Source organism: Euleptes europaea, chromosome 5 (genome assembly GCF_029931775.1).
Source record: "Euleptes europaea isolate rEulEur1 chromosome 5, rEulEur1.hap1, whole genome shotgun sequence".
Lineage (NCBI taxonomy): Eukaryota > Metazoa > Chordata > Lepidosauria > Squamata > Sphaerodactylidae > Euleptes > Euleptes europaea.
The window spans coordinates 18,380,533-18,402,672 of record NC_079316.1 but is presented as its reverse complement, the minus strand read 5'-3'; the positions used below and the strand labels follow the sequence as shown (position 1 = coordinate 18,402,672).

Here is a 22,140-nt window from a genome sequence, read left to right as displayed (position 1 = left end):
GCTGCTACCCTGCTGGTGGGCTCATGTGTTTTGCATGCATTTTGATTTAAGAGTTTATGAACAAAAATTTTTTGCTGGGCTTTATGAGACAATATATTCCGCCGGTGTATGGCATGGATGTCTCAGGCATCTGAAGGGGAAATGGTTTGTGCTAGCCAAAGCATGGGCTCTGTCACGAAACATTTAATGCTAGGGTATAAATGTCCACTTAGCTTAAGGCAGCGGGTTCTTCTGAAACTCATCAAGCATGAGGTCAGCAATGGTGCTAGTCATGATGATACAAGTCATGATGCATACTGTAACCTGTTCTCTCCAGGATCAGAGGGGCATTCCCATTATATTGGGTGCTGTGGAACACAGGCAGGATAATGCTGCTGCAGTAGTCTTGTTTGTGGGCTTCCTAGAGGCACCTGGTTGGCCACTGTGTGAACAGATTGCTGGACTTGATGGACCTTGGTCTGATCCAGCAGGGCCTTTCTTATGTGTGCATGTACATTTGGCCATTAAAAAACAAACAAGAAGAGCCTCTACATTTCATCATTCCTAAAATAATAAATGGGTACCGCCACCAATAGAGTCTCCCCTGGACAAGACCCATCAATATGAACAGGAAGTCTTGCACAGGACCAGCTCTGGTTGGATTCTGCACAAAGTAAGGGACGGAGCGGCGATTCGATTTGAATAAACAAGGCCGTTCTGCATAAGAATCCAGTCAAGCATCCCGTGAACGTTTATTTCTGTCAGACGAGACTAATGAAGTGCAGGAGCTCCTTGGTAAAGATGAGCCCTAGGAGGGGACACCTCATTAATTTGAAGGCGGGCCTTTGTTGTCCCACCTGTCAAACTAATGTCCTCCTCTTCCCATCTCTGCCATGGGTTGGGAGCCTCTTCCCCCAGTAGGACTAGCAGGGTTGTTCGCTTTGAAGCCGCTTCATTTTCATTTTCTGCCTCCTCGCGGTTCTAAGTTTTTTGGTCTTTAAGAAACTGTCTTCTAATTGGTATAGGAAGTCTTCTATAATTCCGACCTGCAGGCAAACATCAAAAGGATAGAGGCTGTCAAACAATGTTGCACCCACCTGCTTGCATACTCAATATTCTTTGTTGTACGGATTGTATTATTTTCCATCAAAATACAATAGTTGAATTTGTTTTTTAAAAATTGAGAACTTAGATTCTGTACCTCAAATGCTTCTTTGAGACCCATCCTGTGAACTGGATCTCTGCTATTCTCATTATACAGGTGAGGAAATGACACTGAAGCAAACTGCATTGCTTAAGATAAGAGGCCTTCACCATAGAAAAAAATGAGGTAGTTATGCAGACCTGAATGACCCTGACCTGGATGGGCCAGGCTAGCCTGATCTCATCAGATCTTGGAAGCTAAGCAGGGTTGGCTGTGGTTATGGATTGGAGACCACCAAGGCAGTCCAGGGTTGCTACACAGAAACTGGCAATGGCAAACTACCTTTGTTTTTCTCTAGCTTTGAAAACCCCACAGGGTTTTATCATAAGTCAGCTGCGACTTGGTGGAACTTTCCACCAGATATGCAGAGCTCCAGATACTCTAATGCAGTCCCCTCCCAAGACACCTTTTACCTGGGGCTGGTAAGGCAATGGCTTGCATCATTATTGCACAGATATCAGTGAGGGAGAGAAGTCAGCAGGGACATTGTCAGAGAGGAGGAACTGAACCTGTTGACCCAGCTGGAATAAAACCACCATCCAGCCTCTGGACTGGTTGGAAGCAGGTGGTTCTGTGCCAGGCTAGCCCTCTTCTTCTCAATGAGGTCATAGAGGGAAGAAGAAGAAGAAGAGTTGGTTTTTATAATCCAACTTTCTCCACCACTTAAGGCAGAATCAAACCGGCTTACAATCACCTTTCCCTTCCCCTCCCCACAACAGACACCCTGTGAGGTAGGTGAGGCGGAGAGAGCTGTGACTTGCCCAAGGTCACCCAGCTGGCTTCATGTGTAGGAAACCAACCCAGTTCACCAGATTAGCCTCCGTTGCTCATGTGAAGGAGTGGGGAATCAAACCTGGTTCTCCAGATCAGACTCCACCGCTCCAAACCATTGCTCTTAACCACTACACCACGATGAAGTTGGTTGCTGAACTGTGGGCTGATGAGTTAAGAGAAGGTCCAATGGTGAAAGGTTGAAAGGGATAGTTGTTGGCTTTGTTGGGAGGATTCTCTGGGCTCTAAGTGTTGGTCAGGCTTGTGTAGTGGAGCCACAGGCATTTGGGTGGGGAGAAAGGATGGCAGGAGAGTGTTGGGAGACAACCAGGAGACATGGGGTGAAAACGCATGGTCGCTTTAGCCTCCTTTTTTCCCTGTTTCAGCCAGGATTCAGCCAGGATCGATGCATGCATTTTCGCCGAACTTGCGTTCGATCCTGGCTGAATCCTGGCTGAAACAGGGAATAAAGGAGGCTAAAGTGACCATGCGTTTTCGCCCATGGTTAGACTCCTCACACATCACTTAAAAGAAACTAAAAAGACTGCTACTTTTGTCTGCCTGTGCCCTTGACCTCAAGCAACCCTTGGAAATTAGAACAGTTGCACCCACCCTGAAGGCTACTTAACTGCTTGGATTCACATGTTACAAAGGAAGTCAGTGCTCAATTAACTCTCTCGGGATACATAAAACTCGGAAATATCTTTAGACCATTACGTCTCTCAGCCGGGCTTCCTCTGATTCCTAATCCTAACCATGGGAATTGCAGTTCTATAAAGTCACAGATAATTTTCTGTTGAAGGTTAGTTTGTGTGGCAAACTGAAACAGGTATAAAACAAACTAAACTGTGACAACTTCCTTCATATTTTTTTTGGGGGGGGAATGGGATTGGTAATTGGGTGACAATGATGATGAAACCATGTGGGAGGGACGGAGGAACACACTGCAACACAGGAGCCAAAGACAGTGGAACTGTCTAACGGAGTATGCCATCATGGCCAAAATGGCCCATATGATGAATATAACCGATGATGTGACACATGATCAATTCAATGACAAATGGAAGTTATTTTATAGATATATTGAGGCTGAAGGATAAATCGGAATAATATCTAAAATTAGACGCTATATAATTATAGGTAGCTAATCAGCAAAGCAGAAAATTGTCAGGTCAGCTATAAAATATGCAGGATGCTTATTTTATGAATGCATTTATATTTTTGCCTGGATAATAGCCACCAACAAAAATTACAATGTAGTCTGCTTGATTAACCATTTAAGATGACATTTTTATGTTGTTATCTTCCCTTTTATCATCAGATGGATTTCCCTTATTTTTCCCCACCCCTTTTTTCCCCTTCTGTACCCTTATTATAAAAATAATTTTTTTTAAAAAAAAAGACAGTGGAACCCAGCAACTAATAAGGGCGACGGCCTGGGAAGCACAGAGTTGCATAAGATTTGACAGTTGGAAGATATGGAATGGCTAGGACAATTTGGTGAAAAGGTTAGCTTAAAAGGATAGTGGGTTAAGGACAGTGTAGGGTTCAGAACCAGTTAATACTTTCCTCAGTTTTTTTTTTTTTAAAGAACCAAAAAACTTTGGCCTGTTCATTTTTTTAAAAAAAGAAAAAGCTGTTTTGTCTCTGTCAAATTACCTCACCCTTCAGCTATTGGGCACAGTCTTGGGTAGGTTTTATGTACAAGCCAAACTTCTGTTCCAGAACATTATTCCCACTAGAATCCCCATTCCCCAGTGGGGAGGGCGGGAAAATGACAGTCCTGGGGCTGGTGTCTGGTGAGGCGATGCCTGAAAAGGGACTTGCCCCAGGAAACATCACAACACGGTTATGGATCCTTAATCGCTTCACAGAGCTACGTTCCAAGATGTCCTCGGCTGGATGCCAAGTCCAATAAACACTGGAAGTGGTTTAAAGCTGCAGGCCAGAGATGCCTCTAGGTTCCAGGCAGATTTGGATTGTGCAAACTGATGCCTGAATGGGTTCCTGGTGTAGTTGAAAAGGCGGCAACTTTTCACCAGTATTTTTTGGATCAGTACTGTGAGGGATAAAGGGGCGTGTGGCTCTATGCAACGTTGCCTTTAGTGGCTCTCTTCAGCCTCTTGAAGAGAAATGGAAATGTCCGTGCCATCTGACAACTCATGCTGCAAGACGCCGTGGGTGTGTGCATGCATGCATACATAGTGTTCTTTTCTTGCTCCCTTCATGAGGATTCTGTTATTTCCCCGATGTGGGATAGACTGATGATAGTGCCTTCATTCAGCTTGCTCACATTGCCTCTGGGAATTTATCAAAATGCTGTCTTTAACTGGCATTGAAAAACAGCCACTTTAAAAGGAAGGCACGCCGGGAAAATTAATCTTGAGCAAAGTCTTCCTGATAAGAAGAGAATGGCAAGCGAGCGCGCGAGCACAGAAGCTTCTGGCGTTTGCAGGCTGAAAGGCAGTGCGGAGAGAAAAATGCGCATTCCACATTCCCATGGCAAGGACCATTTTTCTATTAAATCAAAATGAAGTTCTGAATAAATATATTTTCCTGAGAAATATCGTTCACCAGAGGGTTCGCTAAAAGAATAAAGGATGCAAAATGATAATTCTTGCAGGCTCCATCCATCTTCTTTGCGAACAATCCAATGATTATTCCAATAAGTGGCGTATTGAAATGTCTTCCCTCTGCCCCACCGCATTATGAAGAACTTCAAGATAGTTTAAAAGAGCACCTCTGTCATACAGATGTGAGCTGAATCCAGGGGTTCTGTGTGGATCTCACATGCACGTATCTGCACAACCGCACACAATCATCATTTATATTTATTCAAAAGCACCGTTGTTCTCAGCAATGTAAGTGGCCCAATAAAGAGAGTGCAGGATGATTGAGAATTTACAATTAATTAGACAATGTCACCTCACATCCTCAGTTTTTCAGATATATTGATACAGGATCAATCTTCCTGTTGGACTGCAAACAGCTATATATCCTTTTTTATATACATAATGCATCATTCTGACATTGACTTGATGGCGGACAATCCCCCTCCATCCCTAGAACGCACTGGCAGAATATGGATCAACTTGAGCACAGTTTAGCATTGCAATTATTTAAAGGTACGACTTGCATGTTTGCAGCTGTATGTGCAAAAATGATTTAAAAACTGAATGCCGTGGGAGCTGTACCAAGCAGCAATGGAATGCCTCCCTGTCTGCCCTACAAGCATGGCTTAAACATATATTCCCCCTTTGATCTTTGGTAGTTCCGTGCCCATCATACTATATGGAAAGCAGAAAGACAGCCAATGTGACATAGTGGTTAGAGTGTCAAACTAGGATCTGGGAGACCAAGGTCTGAACATATGGTTGCCAGCTCCTGGTTGGAAAATACCTGGAGATTTTTGGGGCGGGGTTTGGGGAGGGGAGGGACTTCACTGCCATAGAGTCCAATGGCCAAAGCGGCCATTTTCTCCAGGTGAACTGATCTCTATCGGCTGGAGATCAGTTGTAATAGCGGGAGATCTCCAGCAAGTACCTGGAGGTTGGCAACCCTATATGTACACCCACCGGGGTTGCCAACCTCCAGGTGGTGGCTGAATAGGGTTGCCAACCTCCAGGTACTAGCTGGAGCTCTGGTATCCCTTTGCGGGTTTTGGGGGGCGGCTCACACCAGGACAGAATAGAGCTTCTATAGGTTTAATAATGGGCTGGATCCAGCCAGCTTTTTAACTCAATCTCACCCATTTCCCCTCTGTACTACACATCTGTCTCACATGGCTTTTATACAAGCAGATCCCATGATCCACATCATTGCCTTCTGGTAGTCAAGGCTGAAAAGCTGGCTGTATCCAACCACAGCTGGTCATGATGCTCCTCCCATTAAACCGAAGCCAGTCAAACTATAATTCTGACCTAATTAAAGGGCACGTAGGCTGTCTGGGCATGCACTGAATCATCTCACGAACAGAATGGAAACAAAACAAAACAGAACACTCCAGGCCTTTGAGAAGGCTTTAAGGGGTGGAAATGCTATCCAAAAACATCTCTTAAGTTAGTTATTGCATTCAACAGTGCTCGTTTGTGGCTTCTTGCCTGCACATTTCATTTTAAAAAGCAAACTAGAGTGCATTGTGGGTGAAGGAGAAAATGTCAGCTCTTCTCTTTTGCCTTTTTACAGTTGCCAGTTCACCGGCCTTCGGAAAGAAAAGTTATGACGGTGCATCTCCTTGGGAAAATGTCAGCATTTTTTTTTTTTGCTTTGTAGAAAAGTGTTTAAAGTGTAAGACCTGGATGTCAGGTTGAAGAGATGCAGTTGGCAGGTGGCAACCAGGGGGATATCAAAGAGCAGGTCTTCATAGCAGCTGCCAGGGCTCCTGTCACAGGGAAAGGACTGTTTCCGAGGAAAGTGTTTATAACTTTAAAATAACAGGAAGGGCCGCTCAGAGTAAATGTTCTGTGTGCCTGCTCTCTCGTTTCAGTGTGCTTTTAGTGTGTGTCGGCGCATGAAAGATTAGGGCAGCAGAGATCTGAATCCTGGATGGTTGCACCATATGGCATGATTACTAGGCTTGCCAACCTCCAGGTACTAGCTGGAGATCTCTTGCTATTACAACTGATCTCCAGCTGATAGAGATCAGTTCACCTGGAGAAAATGGCCACTTTGGCCATTGGAAAATGGCCACTTTGGCATTGAAACCCCTCCCCTCCCCATCCCAAACCCTGCCCTCCTCAAGCTCTGCCCCAAAAATCTCCAGGTATTTCCCATCTGGCAACCTAACGATTATGCTTCCTGTGTACAGGTCAGCTGACACACTACGCACTTTTCCTACATGGTCAGTGGTCATGTGCGCCCCGTTTCTCCTGTGGGCCTATAGCAATATTTTGTGTGCAAAGAAGAAGAGGAAAGATCCTGCAGGGGGCAGCAAACTCTAGTTAAACAGGACAGTATTAGAAAGTGAAGTGAAAGCGGCACTGAGAGCAATTGGGAGAAACAAATCAACAGGAGCTGATGGGATATCTATAGAGCTATTCCAAGCCACAGAAACTGAGTCCATTAAAATCTTGACAAGAATATGCCAACAAGTATGGAAAACAAAACAATGGCCCACAGACTGGAAACGATCAGTTTACATTCCATTTCCCAAGAAAGGAGATGTCAAAGATTGTAGCAACTATCGAACCATCGCATTAATTTCTGACGCAAGTAAAGTGATGCTCAAAATCTGGGAGAAGGGAAGGGCTCCGCGTCGACTTTCTCCACCCTGACCCTCATCAAGACGGAGAAAGCATGATGGGTGAGGGACAGCCATTTCAAGAAGATTTCTTCAGCCCCATTTCCAATCCGGGAGAAGGGAAGGGCTCCGCGTCGACTTTCTCCGTCTTGATGAGGGTCAGGGTGGAGAAAGTCGATGCGGAGCCCTTCCCTTCTCCCGGATTGGAAATGGGGCTGAAGAATCTTCTTGAAACGGCCGTCCCCCACCCATCATGCTTAATGAAGATTTTGTGATCATTTATACATGTACCAGATGGACTTTTTAAAATACTTTTCTATATACTAAGAAGATTCTACTATTTATAGACTGTACTATTCATAGACTGCATCAAACACGTTTTGTATATTTTGTATATATCGTTTATTGTCACTTGTTGTAGTCCATTGTACTTGTTGAAATGTTTTGAAACACAATATACACATTTTGTATTATTGTACTGATTTCTTCCCGTGCCAGTTTCCAAACCTGACGGTATTAGCACGGAGGTGCTCTTTTTTTGTTTTGCTAACCTCCAGGTACTAGCTGGAGATCTCCCGCGATTACAACTGATCTCCAGCCGATAGAGTTCAGTTCCCCTGGAGAAATAGGCGCTTTGGCAATTGGACTCTATGGCACTGAAGTCCCTCCCCTCCCCAAACTCCACCCTCCTTAGGCTTCGCCCCAAAAACCTCCCGCCAATGGCAGAGACGTGGCAACCCTAAAGTCAGGGGTCCCCAACCTTTTTGAACCTGCAATCACCTTTGGAATTCTGATACAGTGTGGTGGGCACAGATCCAAACTGGTTCCCACATAGGGCTGCCAGCTCCGGGTTGGGAAATACCTGGAGATTTTGGGGGTGGAGCCTGAGGAGGGTGGGGTTTGGGGAGGGGAGGGACTTCAATGCCATAGACTCCGATTGCCAAAGTGGCCATTTTCTCCAGGTGAACTGATCTTTATTTGCTGGAGATCGGTTGTAATAGCAGGAGATCTCCAGCTAGCGCCTGGAGGTTGGCAACCCTAGTAATCGTGCCATATGGTGCAACCATCCAGGATACAGGTCTCTGCTGCACTAATCTTGCATGCACCGGCACACGCTAGAAGCACATTGAAACGAGAGCAGGCACACAACACAACCCTACTCCTATCTCCATTCAAGGGTGGGGTTTGGGGATGGAGCCACTGGATTTCGCTAATGTTTCTGAACTCTCCCCACACACACCCCCCTGCATAATTTGAGCATGAATTTGAAAGGGTGTGAGTTCAGGGCTGTGTGAGAAGCTGCAAGCAACAGTTAGGAACAGCACAAGGAAGAGGGGAAGGGGGCTGAAAATATCTCCGGTTTCTTTGGAAAGGGCGACTTTGGAAACACTACTTTGTACGGCTTTGTCCGTACAATCTCCTGAAAGGGACGAACATGCTGCCGGTGCATAAGGCAAGGCCTTGAAGGCCGAACGAGTAGCCCCGGCTCTCTGGCAGGCAGCAGTGCTTCTCTTGGCTTTCTGTCAGCTGAGAGGAACAGATGGCTCCTTCTGGAAAAGGCCTCAGGTGGTTTTTTTCTCCCCCTTTTTGACAAGTGAGGCCTACCTTCTGCCTCGAGGGCGTCACTTTCCCACAAAACATCTGCTGGGTGCCAGGTTCTAAGTGCTGTGGCAGCTTCAACAAGATATAAAAACTGAGATTTTTAATGGAATGAAATATGTAAACAGATAATAGGCTCGGTGCGGTTTATTCCTTGTGCTGTTTAATTTGATATTAAATCCAATTCGTTTTACGTCGCCTATAAATTGTCCTCGGCGCTTCGGATTGTGGCGCTGACAGCTCGTAACCGCGCTGCAGACACTGTCAGTTTCCAGAAGCCGGAGGTTGATCCCCAGGGCTCGCGAGAAGCGCTCGATGCCAGGCAGGGGAGAGGGAAGCAGCTTGTGGCATAAATAAATTGGTCAGACATTACATCCCTGACACAAAGATCAGTAGGGAAATTCTAAACGTCGAAGCGGCTATCTTTAGAATTAAGTTTCAGGTTTTGCAGGCTGTTTTAAATTATGTTAGCCGCAGCCTCAGGGGGGAAAGCATGAAGTTAGTTTACATTTGCTGTGTGTGTTCATCAGATTTATATGGCAGCCAGAAGCAGGGTTGGCTCATCCATGAAGCAAGGTGAGGCATGCGCCTCAGGGAGAGGATGGGGGGTGCGCGGGTGGACAGCTGCAATATCCCTGCTGGGGTTGTGAACGGCCTCTTGGGAAATACCTGCAGGTTTTAGGGGTGGGGCCTGAGGAGTAGGGTTGCCAGGTCCCCCCTCTCCATCAGCAGGAGGTTTTACGGGGCAGGGCTAGGGCAATCGTAGGTGCGATCCCCACTCCAGAGCAGCAGGGTGGATTGGCTGGCAATTGCCCGCCGAAACCACCCCCCTGTCAACCTTACTAGGGAGGGACCTCAGTGTGGTATGCCATAGAATGTGCCCTCCAAAGCAACCTCTTCCCCCCAAGGGGAACTGATCTCTATCACTTGGAGATCAGTTGTAATTCTGGGAGATCTCCGGCCCCCACCTGGAGGATAGCAACCCTACTCCCTGCCCCTAATTTCCTGTCCTCTTCGATCCTCCCTTGGAGGCAGCCCCTGGTAGTGGTTGAGCATGGTGTAGTGGTTAGAGCATTCGACTAGGTTTTGTTAGACCTAAGGTTGTTAACTCCAGGTTAGGAAATTCCTGGAGATTTGTGGGTGGAGCCTTGGAAGGGTGGGTTTGGGGAGGGGATGGACATCAGTGGGGTATAATGTCATAGAGCCCACCCTCCAAAGTAGCTGTTTTCTCCAGGAGAACTGATTGATGTAGTCTGGAGATCAGCTGTAATTCCAGGAGATCTATAGCCCTCACCCAAAGGCTGGCAACCCTAGTAGAGCCAGGGATATTACAGAGCTTGAGGATATTACAGAGGATATTACAGATCTTGAGACGGTGCCAAAAAAAAAAGAGCAACCAAAATGATTAGGGGACTAGAGCAACTGTCCTATGGGGAGCGGTTAGGACGCTTAGGGCTGTTTAGCTTGGAAAGAAGGCGGCTGAGGGGAGACATGATAGAGGTCTATAAAATTATGCATGGTTTGGAGAGAGTGGACAGGGAGTTTTTCTCCCTCTCCCATAATACTAGAACACGGGGTCATCTGTTAAAGCTGGAGGGCGAGAGATTCAAAACAGATAAAAGGTATTTTTTCACACAACGCATAGTTAAATTGTGGAACTCCCTGCCCCAGGATGTGGTGATGGCTGCCAGCTTGGAGGGCTTTAAGAAGGGAGTGGACATATTCCTGGAGGAGAGGGGTATTCATGGCTATTAGTTAGAAGGGATACTAGTCATGCTGCATACGTATTCTCTCTAGTATCAGAGGAGCATGCCTATAATTTTGGGTGCGGTGGAACACAGGCAGGATGGTGCTGCTGCAGTCGTCTTGTATGTGGCTTCCTAGAGGCACCTGGTTGGCCACCATGTGAACAGACTGCTGGACTTGATGGGCCTTGGTCTGATATAGCAGGGCCTTTCTTATGTTCTTATGTTCAGGGTTGCAAACCATCCTCTGCCATAGATACTCATTGGGTGACCTTGGACTAGTCACTCTCTCTTAGTCTAACCTATCTCACAGAGTTGTTGCTGTGAGCCTAATATGCTTTGGGACCCCACTGGGAAGAAAAGCAGGATAGAAATACCTAAAACAAAAGGTTAATAACTGAAATAGTCTCCTCTCCCTCAGGCTTTTCTAAAACCAGCAGGACAAGCCATGCACTCCCTATAGGGCTTCCCAAATTCTTGCAGAATTCCGTCCTCTCATGGACACTCAGCTATAGTTCTGCTTGCCTTGGCACTGCTGTGAGCGTTCACGATTCCCTACTGGGCATGTGAGGTTTGCTGCACTGGTTTCAAAGAGGTAAAAGAAGCATGGAGTGGGGGTGGGGAACGACACCGGTGGTATAGGAAGGGCAAGGCCAGGGGTGGCAAAGGTCTCGGGGAGGGTGACGGTGGCTTTACTGCACTGTTTTGTACCTTTGTAGCCCACTCTCTATATTGTTTGTGATAGAAGTCGTGCCTTAGACCAGAGATTCTCACACAGTGTCTCAGGAACCATATGTGACATGCTACCTGTGGCTCTTCTGAGCACTGTTCCCCAATGTGGCACCCACTCTATGTTACAGGAAACTGAGCAGGGCCATTGCCTGGTAGCACCGGTACTTGGTAGGTGGTTCAACGCCTTGAAACAGCTGTCGCTGTTCAAGGTGATTGGAGGACAGGTAAGGTGTGCGCCTCCCTGAGCTGCAGGCCTCATGCTAGGGATGGAAGGAAGAAGAAGAAGAGCTGACTAGACTTTCCCCACCCTTCTTCTATTAAAACTTAAGCTGTGGTTACTATTACAGCTCAATTGTAACGAGTGCCTGAAAATATGTGGGGTTCATGTAAGCTGAGCTTTTTTGTGTTGGGACTCACCAGGGCTGAGGACTGGTACCTTTTGGGGGGCTCCCAGTTCCTTGAATATGCAAGGCTGTCCCTGACAATATGTTACATCTCTGACAGAAAAGGAGATTAACTACACCTTTTGCTGCCTTCGCCCTGACTTCCTAGTAGCTTTAAGTTACCATCCTGTCAAATGAGGCTGCCTCCCCCGCATCCTTGGGGATGAGACCTGGACAGAGTGTTGGACTAGGGCTGAATCCCTACTCTGACAGGAAAGCTCGCTGGGTGACCTTGGGACATTTGCACTCACTAGGGTTGTCATCCTCCAGGTACTAGCTGGAGATCTCCTGCTATTACAGGCTGCTTTGGCCATTGGACTCTATGGCATTGAAGTCCCTCCCTTTCCCAAACCCTGTCCTCCTCAGGCTCTGCCCAAAAAATCTCCCGCTGGTAGCAAAGAGGGACCTGGAATCCCTACTTATGCAGTATTTTCTCACTTCCAGGCTATCAAGGCATATATTTTGTCAAAGGGCTGTGGCTAAAGCATATTTATTTTCAATTTTTGTATTTTTGCCCTTACTGTCCTTAATCTTTGCCGCAAAAGCAGTAGAGCGGCGGCCTCTTCCTGCTTTCAGCGTAACACCAAAGGAACCTCAAAGCACATTTCATCCTCACACTCATTAGGGAGAGATGAAAAGTATAATTCGCTCTGTAAATGGCTGGATGGAGGACAAGTCAATTATTCGACATTATATGTTAATTCCAAATTGACTACAGCAAAAGGAGATGGCCCGTGTTTCATTTATCCACAAAAGGAGACGAGCAGCACACATTTAACAAAAAATGCTATTATATTAGTCTGCCATAATGTGAGGAAATTACAAACAGTTAAATATTTTCTCTGCATTTATTAAGCACTGTCTGGTGGCAACGCAAGTCTTTTTCCTCAAGGTAAGTGGATTAATTCGAGGACAATGAACTGTGGGATTGCTCCTCAATCAAGACAGATGGGTTTTAAAACCCAATTTTCAAGGGGATGTTTTCACTTTAGTTTTTTTTTTTAAATATTCCCTCACTAAGCTATATTAGATGGGAAGAGTGTCTAACTCTGCCACGAGATAAGAACCGACACCGCCTTCATTTGAAATGGATGAAGAGCTGCCATTGCTGACCTGAGCTATCTCCACTGGAGCATCTTGTAAAGGGCAGACATAGCTGGCTGGTTGGTAAAGAAGGGGAAGGCAGATAGAAGGGAATGTTCAGCAGACTCAGCGGGTATTTAAAAAAAAAGACCCAGTCAAAACCACATCATGAATTTAAAGTGACCTAACAGAAGAAGAGGCACTAGAGATCATGCTGCTAGGGTTGCCATCCTCTAGGTACTAGCTGGAGATCTCCTGCTATTACAACTGATCTCCAGCCGATAGAGATCAGTTCACCTGGAGAAAAATGGCCGCTTTGGCAATTGGACTACATATGGCATTGAAGGCTCTCCCCTCCCCAAACCCTGCCCTCCTCAGGCTCCGCCCCAAAAAAAACCTGCTGGTGGTGAAGAGGGACCTACATATTGCAAACTTACGTTGGGTACTGGAGCATACAAGTGGTTTTCAGAAGAAAATCACCTTGGGTTTCATAGATTACAGCAAAGCTTTTGACTGTGTGCATCACAAAAAGCTATGGCTGGTTTTAAAGGAAATGGGTGTGCCACAACATCTGATCGTTTTGATGTGCAACCTATACTCTGGTCAAGAGGCCACGGATAGGACAGAATATGGAGAAACAGCGTGGTTTGCAATTGGCAAAGGTGTAAGACAAGGATGTATTTTATCTCCCTGTCTCTTCAATCTGAATGCAGAACATATCATTAGGAAAACTGGATTAGATTAGATGAAGGTGGAGTGAAAACTGGGGGGAGGAACATTAACAATTTGAGATATGATACTACATTACTGGCAGAAAACAGTGAAGACTTGAAATGACTACTGCTGAAAGGAGAAAGTGGCAAAGCAGAACTGCAGCTGAACATCAAGAAGACAGAAGTAATGACTACAAGAGAATTACTCAACTTTAAGGTTGACAATGAGGAGACTGAAATTGTTCAAGACTTTCTATTCCTTGGCTCTATCATCAACCAAAAAGGAGACTGCAGCCAAGAAATCAGAAGGAGACTGAGACTGGGAAGGGCAGCCATGAAGGAGCTAGAAAAGGATTCTGAAATGTAAGGATGTGTCACTGGCCACCAAGATCAAGTTAATTCATGCCATCTTATTCCCTGTTACTATGTATGGGTGTGAAAGCTGGACATTGAAGAAAGCTGACAGAAAGAAAGTAGATTCTTTTGAAATGTGGTGTTGGAGGAGAGTGTTACAGATACCGTGGGCTGCCAAAAAACAACAACTCCACACATTAGTCAAATCAAGCCTGAACTGACCCTAGAAGTTAAAATGACTAAACTGAGGCTGTCATACTTTGGTCACATTATGAGGAGACAAGAGACACTGGAAAAAACAATCATGCTAGGAAAAGTTGAAGGCAGCAGGAAAAGAGGAAGACCCAACAAGGGATGGATTGACTCTATAAAGGAAGCCACAGCCCTCAGTTTGCAAGATATGAGCAAGGCTGTTAAGGATAGGAGGTTTTGGAGGACACTGATTTATAGGGTTGCCATGAGTTAGAAGCCACTTGACGGCAGACACACAACAGTCATACTGGGTTGGATCTAGGGTTGCCAACTGCCAGGTGAGACTTGGATATCTCCTGGAATTACAAGTTATCTCCAGATGACAGAGTTCAGCCCCCCTGGAGAGGCTGGTTGCTTTGCAGGGTAGACTCTGTGGCATTATGTCCCCCCAAACAAGGTCCCTCCCCAAACTCTGCCCTCCCTAGGCTCCACCTCCAGATCTCAAGGATTTTCGCAACCCAGAGTTGGCAACCCTAGTTGGATCAGATCAATTTTTTTCAGTGCATCAAGGGGGAGGCCCCCAAACGACCCCCCCAAGGCAATGTTGGGAATTGATGGACCCATGTGGACAAAAAGCTGCGCAGGAAGGAAGGGAATTGGCTGAGATTGCATTTCCTCTTTCTTCCACCAGTGGAAAAGCTGGTCGGATGCAACCCTCCACCTTCCTGCACAGCTTCTTCACCCTGCACTAGGATGCCCACCTGTCTCTGTGTAAATCTGCCACAGGAACTTACAGAAAACTGTTTACTACTCATCTGCCTCTTGCTGGACCGACCAGGCTCTCTCTCTCCCCCCCTTCCTCCCAGTGCCAAATAAAGCTTGAAATCACCAGTCAATGACCTGGCCCGTGCTGCTTTCCTACCTCCTGAAGCAACCCCCCCACCAAAACTATAGCAGGATGAGCTATGAGATGGAGATTAAATTGGGGAAGGGGAAACAATGTCAACTCCAGCGTGGTATAGTAATTAAGAGCGGTGGTGTGGAGCGGTGGACTCTGATCTGGAGAACCGGCTTTGATTCCCCAACTCCTCCACATGAGCGGCGGACGCTAATCTGGAGGACCAGGTTGGTTTCCCCAGTCCTACACACATGAAGCCAGCTGGGTGACCTTGGGCTAGTCACAGCTCTCTCCGCCTCACCTACCTCATAGGGTGTCTGTTGTGGGGAGGGGAAGGGAAGGTGACTGTAAGCCAGCTTGAGTCTCCCTTAAGCGGCAGAGAAAGTTGGCATATTAAAAACCAACTCTTCTTCTTCTTCCTTCTGCATTGGCTGCAGTGCTGTTCACCTAGGAGGTGGAGCTTCTGGCTCAGAAACCGCCTCACCTTCTTAACCTCCTCTCATACCAAAGGGCCGAGCTGCGGTATTCAGGATGAATTCTGGTGTCGAGATTGGGGCAAAGGAAGCCCTGCCTTTTAAGCGGATGCTGTTTTTAAATAAACTGGCCGGGGCTAAAGGTTCTACAGACAGAGTTAAACTCAACAGCCGGGACCATACTTGTGGAAGAGTTTCAACGACGTCGTGCGCTGTTCGAAGACTGACTCCTCTCAATATGCAGTAATGGCTTGTCACTGCTAAACACAGTGAAGGGAAGCCACTTTTGTTGTTTAGCTGGCAAAACACTAATTTGCTAAATGAACTGTTCCACTGTCTCGTACGGAGCCCCACAGAGAGCCATCTGTTCCCTATCTGCACGTCTATTCATCAACTCCCGTGTCTGTGTGTGATCACGGAAGGTGACATGTTGGGGGAGACGGGCAGCATAAGAGAAAGCCTTTCTCTACCAAAAGTAGGGGGCTCTTATCTTTGTGAAGAAATTAGGGAGGAACGCCCCTTCAACTCGCACGCACCTATAGCAGGCCCACAGTTTTATATGATTATTCAAATTTAAAATAACTAGACACTATTTGTAGTAAGAATTTACACTGATATATAAAGAGCAGGTATGTTTATATATTTGATAAAGTTCCAAGATGTTCTATGGCTAAAGATTAATGATTGAATTTCTGATAAAACTTATATTTTTCTCTTTCATATAAATTTTGTTAAAGCTCAGAGTATAAAGTATGTTTTGTTTTGCTTTTCCCCTTTTCCTCCCTTCTTTTTTCTGTATCCTTGATTCATAAAATAAAATAATTTTTTAATATATTTACAAGTGATGCACCTGCAAAGACTGGAGAAGAGGAGGCGGAGGGGGAGACATGATTGCTCTCTTTAAGTATTTGAAGGGCTGTCACCTAGAGGAGGGCGGGGAGCTGTTCCTGTTAGGGTTGCCAACCTCCAGGTAGTAGCTGGAGATCTCCGGCTATTACAACTAATCTCCAACCGATATAAATCAGTTCACCTTGAGAAAATGGCCGCTTTGGCAGTTGGACTCTATGGCATTGAAGCCCCTTGTCTCTCCAAACCCTGACCTTCTCAGGCTCTGCCCCAAAAAACTCCCGCTGGTGGCGAAGAGGGGCCTAGTTCCTGTTGGCAGCAGAGGATAGGAATTACAATAATGGTATAAATTACAGGCAGAAAGGTACCAGCTGGACATTAGGAAGAAATTTTTGTACAGTAAGAATAGTTCAGCAGTGAATTTGGCTGCCTAGGGAGGTGGTGAGCTCCCCCTCTCTGGCAGTCTTCAAGCAGCGGCTGGATGAACTCTTGTCAGGGATGCTCTAGGGTCTACAACATAGGCTGATCCTAAATTGAGCTGGACAAGATGGCCTGTATGGCCCCTTTCAACTCTACGATTCATCTATATTTATTAATTTCATTTATACTCCACCATTCCCCCCAATGAGCATTCAAAATGACTTACATAGTTTTTCTTTCCTCAGTTTTATCCCCACAGAAGCCCTGTTATGGAGGTTAGGCTGAGAATGGGTAACTGGCCCAAGGTCAACCATTGAGCTTCCATAGTAGAATGATGATTTAAACTTAAGTCTACTAGATCCTATTCAGAAACTGTAACCACTAAACCACACTGGCTTTCATGATATGGCTGGCATTGAACAGTAACAAGCAGCCAGACCTGGGGGAGTCATGCAAGTCACTGCTGGCCCTGGCCTTGATGAATCTTCTCTCAAAGGTCAAAGCAACCCTAGAAAGGGCCTTGCCCCCTCCCCTCCCCTTTACTGACAGAAAGCAAAGCTTGAAGACTGGCAATACTGTTGTTGTTGCCCAGCAGTGGCCACTGAGGGCATTTGTTTCTTAAAGCTACAGACACTGCTTTAACTAATAGGATCCCCATAAGTCAGAAGCGACTTGACAGCACTTAACACACACACAGGCACTGCTTCTGTCATTCTGGAGATTTTTAAGCCCCCAATGTAATATGTTTTTAAATTTCAGATTTTTCTAACCTGGGGCATTTTTCAGGTTTGTAGAAAGATCTGTCTTGTCTGTTCAGAGATCCAGAATCCAGACTGAAATATCCACAGATTTTGCCACGTTGAGTATTAGATGATCACATTCTTGCTTGAAGGAGCTTGGTATGGTATATTGTTCTAATTTCTCTCCTTGTATTCTCACAAAAGCCCTGTGAAGTAGTTAGGCTGAGTGACAGTGACTAGCCCACTGTTGTCCAGGGAGCACTATGGCCGAACAGCAATTTGAACCCAGGTCTCTTATATACTGTGACCACTACACGATACTGGCTCTACACTGCAAGGATTGGCTATGGACACTTACTTCAAGCAACTGTGGAATGTTCTAGGTGGTGGTGTACAGTGCGTTGGCACTAGGAACACAAGGGCTGGGATTCTGGATGACAGCCTGCTGCTGGTTTTTTGTCATCCTGACTGGCTCAGGAGCCTATATGGGCTGGCTAGGCTGCGTCAGCTTCAACTCACCAAGTCAGGAATTATGGCCTCAAGGAGTGTTTTCTCTGAGCCCAGCTCTGTGTTTGGGGACAGAGGAGCAAAGAGAGCTCCACTCTCCTATGCTGCCAAAATGTTTGTGGAGGCTGGAATGGTTTGATGTGTGTGTGTGTGTGGGAAACACAGCCTGCTGTTCTCTCTCCCCTGAGCTAAATGCAAGTCGCCGCATTGCTTGGGGAGCTGCAGAAGCTCTCTCCCTTTTCCTATGAAATCATTGCATGGGCAACAAGGTACAACTCTTCCTTGGTGGTGGAAAGTGCCCATCAAGTTGACCATCTTATGGTGACCCTGTAGGGTTTTCTAGGTAAGAGACAAACAGAGGTGGTTCACCATTGCCTGCCTCTACGTAGTGACCCTGGACTTCCTTGGTGGTCTCCCATCCAAGTACTGACTGTGGCCAACTCTGCTTAGCACCCAAGGTCTGATGAGATCAGGCTAGCCTGGGCCATCCAGGTCAGAGTGACTCCTCTTTACTTGTAAGAATAAATGAACATACGAACAGCTGTGCTGGAGTAGACCAATGGCCCATCAAGTTGGGCATTGTACTCCACATAGTGGCCAACTAGATGCACCCAGGAGGCCTAAAAACAGAGCTCAGAGGTCAAATGCTCCCCCTTGTAGTCCCACCCCAGAACTAAATGATAAAGCCTTACATTCTTCAGTCTTTCTTCATGGAAAGATGTTCAATCCTCTTGGTTACTTTGGTTGCATTTTTCTGCACTCCACCCAGTCTTTTTGAGAGACGGCTACTAGAAGCGCACACTAGTACCCCAAACTTGGCCACACCATAGATTTGCATAAGGTCATTATGATACTGGCATGTGCTTCTTTTTATCTCTTTAACAGTCTCTAGCGCAGAATTGGCCCTTTTCACCGATGCTGCGCATTAATGGTGCAATCCTAAGCAGGTCAACTCAGAATCCAATGCAGGTCTATTTCATGGGTTTACTTCCAGGAAAGGGTATGTAGAACTGCACTGTTAGTTAATATTTTCATGGAACTTTCCCCCACAATCTCAAGGTCTTTCCCAGTCAGTCACTACCAGTTCAGACCCCATCAGCGTATATTTAAAGTTCGGATTGTTTTTGCTCCAAGGTGCATCACTTTACATTTACACCGAACCTCATTTTCCATGCTGTGGGCCACCCAGCTAATTTGGGAAGATTCTTTCGGAGCTCTTCACAATCCATTTTTGTCCTCATCTCCTCTTCGGTAGTTGGGGCCAAGGGAAGATGCCATCTGGGTTTTGAATGACTGCAGAAATCAAACCGTGCTGCACATGGCAGGAGCCGGTTTCTAGGAGGTCTGGTTATATCCAACCAAGTTTGCAACTTGAATGCCCAATTACTGCTTGATGGTAATGATGAATTGGTGTAGAAGAGAAAATTGCATCTTAATGCTCATAGCCTTTTAGTGGAGTAACAAGGGGATTGGATAAACGCTGCAGGTCTTTTCTCTCTCTCTCTTTCCAGCATTCAGTGTTGTATTATCCGAGCATGCTTTGGAGGGCACTGTTCAGCCCCGAATCCCTCCATTTTTTATATTTTGTCCATTTTGGCTTTGTTCGCTTGATTCAAGAACAATTGAGCCATGAGAAAAACAGGTGAGTCAGGCCTGTGGTTCGTCTAGTGTCCCGACTTGCAAAATGGTAAACGATTACGTTTCAGGAAGATTTAATAATGCAAGGCACTAGTAGATCACTCTGTCTTTTTCTACCCACGGGGACCAATCGTTTTGACCTCTTAGCACATTTGGGCATGAAGCCCTACTGGAAGCACAGTTTTCCTATCACAGGAGGGCTGCTGATGAGGATAAGAGGTATGCAAGGCATGGAAATATGGCAAGAGACTGGCTCAACTGCTCAACCTTGTACCTATTCAGTCAATGACAGGGGGACTGATCAGTGCCTGGATGGGAGATCTCCTGAATCTTGGGCACCTCCTGTGTTTAGAGTTTACAGTCCCATGAGGGAAGAAAGGCAGGAGTAAATAAATGCCCAGATTTACCTGGCAAGAGATGCCAGAGCTCACGACAGCCTTGCCTTCTGAGCGTGCCTAAATCCAAGATGTGTATGAGTGGGCTCTGGTTGTTTAGTGCTGAGACACTCTGCTTATGCTCAGAGATAATCTCGTATTTAAAATTTTTTCTCATGCTCCTTATCAGAACCTTAAGATGGGAAATACACTCTGGAGCCAAACCCTTCTGGCTCGGATTAATTGGTGCTGTCAAATGACAGAAATCCTGAGAGACAACTGGGCTGAAGGTGAGGGTAGATTGTTTGAAGTGAAGAGAAAACAATCATATTTGGCTATGGACATGGCGTTTTGCCCATGGAGACAGTGATTGGTCTGAGGGACCCAGCAGGTTGATAATTCTGATGTTCTAGAAATATATTGCTCTAATGAAGCAAGACAGCTGAGGCCTTGAATAGCTGTACTGAATCGATAGTTTGGAGGATGGCTAATTAACCAAACTCATTTTGGATGAGACTGAGGTGTGGTTGGTTGACAATAAAGCCAACCAGGGTTTAAGGAGTTGTTTTGGAAGGCGTTAGACTCATCCTTGAGGAACAGATTTGTAGCTTTGGGGTGTTATCAGGCATAACTTTACAGATGGAAGTGCAGATTTTCTTCATAGCATGTTGTGTCTTTAACCTGCTTTGGTAGGGGGTGCCAGTTGCAGCTCTTCCTTGAAAGGATAACCATGGTTATCCATGATGTGATTACATCATGGTGGGACTACCGCAATGTGCTATGCTTGGGGTGTGTGTGTGTGCCTGTGGAGACTTTTCAGAATGTTCTTATGGTTCAAAACATGGCATCAAGGTTGTTGGCAGCCATGAGGTGTGGAGATCCTATCTCACCAGTCTTCTGGTTCACTTCTCTGCACAATTTGCACATCTGGTTATAATATAGAAATGCGTAGGACCAGCAGACTACCTGAAGGGTAGTGTTCGCCCATTAGGATTGCCAGGTCCTTCTTTACCCCCGGCAAGAGGTTTAGGGGCAGAGCCTGAGGAGGGTGGGGTTTAGGGAGGGACTTCACTGCCATAGAGTCCAATTGCCAAAGCAGCTGTTTTCTCCAGGTGAACTGATCTCTATCAGAGGGGGATCAGTTGTAATAGCAGGAGATCTCCAGCTAGTACCTGGAGGCTGGCAACTCGATCGCCCTTATGGAACTGCCTGCAGGTTGAGATTGTCTTTAGAGGCCCTGGCCTGTGCGCTTCTGCTGTCAGATATGAGACAGATGAGTACCAGAGGCAAGGCCTTCTCTTTAGCAATTTCCAAGTTTTGGAACACCCTTCCCACAGAGTTTCGCCTGGTGCCATGCACTATTTAAAAAAAAAAACTAATACATTTTTATCCTGCCCCTCCTTCAAGCAGTTCAGGGCCATGTATGTGGTTCTCTCCTCCATTTTACCCTCACAACAACCATGTGCGGTTGGACATGCTGAGAAACAGCTACCGGCACAAGGTCAGTCAGCTAGCTTCCTCGCAGAGTGAGGATTTGAACTGGGTCTCCCATATAATGTTCTAACCATGATACCATATTGGTTCAAACCTGACAACCCTTTAGATGCCAATTAAAGAAAGACCTGTTTAGTCTTGCTGGCTTTTAGTTACCCTCTTTCTCTTCAGATGTTTTATCTTACCCTCCCTGTTTGAAAAGGTTTTTGGTGGGGTTTTTTTTTTAGCTAATGGGTTTTGATAATTATTGTAAATTGATAATTGCTAAGGCCTTGATGAGAGCATCCCTGCCTGCTACTTTGCTGAATTAGTCATTAGAGCAAAACACCATGATAAGTGCTAGCACAGTTCTGTGTGGCAGTGACAGACAGCATTCACTTTATTCACACAGCCACAAGCTGGACCCCATCCTATCTTACACACAAGCCCTCATTGCTTTTGACAGAGGTATGTTGGAAGAAGAAGAGGTTTTTTTTTGGTCGACTTTCTCTACCACTTAAGGGAGACTCAAACCAGCTTACACTCACCTTCCCTTTCCATCTCCACAACAGACACCCTGTGAGGTAAGTGGGGCTGAGAGAGCTCTAAGAGAGCTGTGACTAGCCCAAGGTCACCCAGCTGGCTTCATGTGTACGAGTGGGGAAACAAATCCATTTCACCAGATTGGCATCCACCACTCATGTGGAGGAGCGAGGA

The 22,140-nt window shown here is 46.0% G+C and overlaps 1 protein-coding gene across 1 annotated transcript in view; it reads right to left on the bottom strand.

The window, feature by feature from the left end:
- Positions 1–799: 799 nt before the first annotated feature.
- SPATA16 (spermatogenesis associated 16) overlaps positions 800–22,140 on the bottom strand; it is a 171,165-nt gene continuing 149,824 nt past the window's right edge. The window contains exon 10 of the mRNA XM_056850184.1: positions 800–1,025. Coding sequence (XP_056706162.1) covers positions 903–1,025 — 123 coding nt within the window. The 3' untranslated portion in view covers positions 800–902. The remainder of the gene's footprint in view (positions 1,026–22,140) is intronic.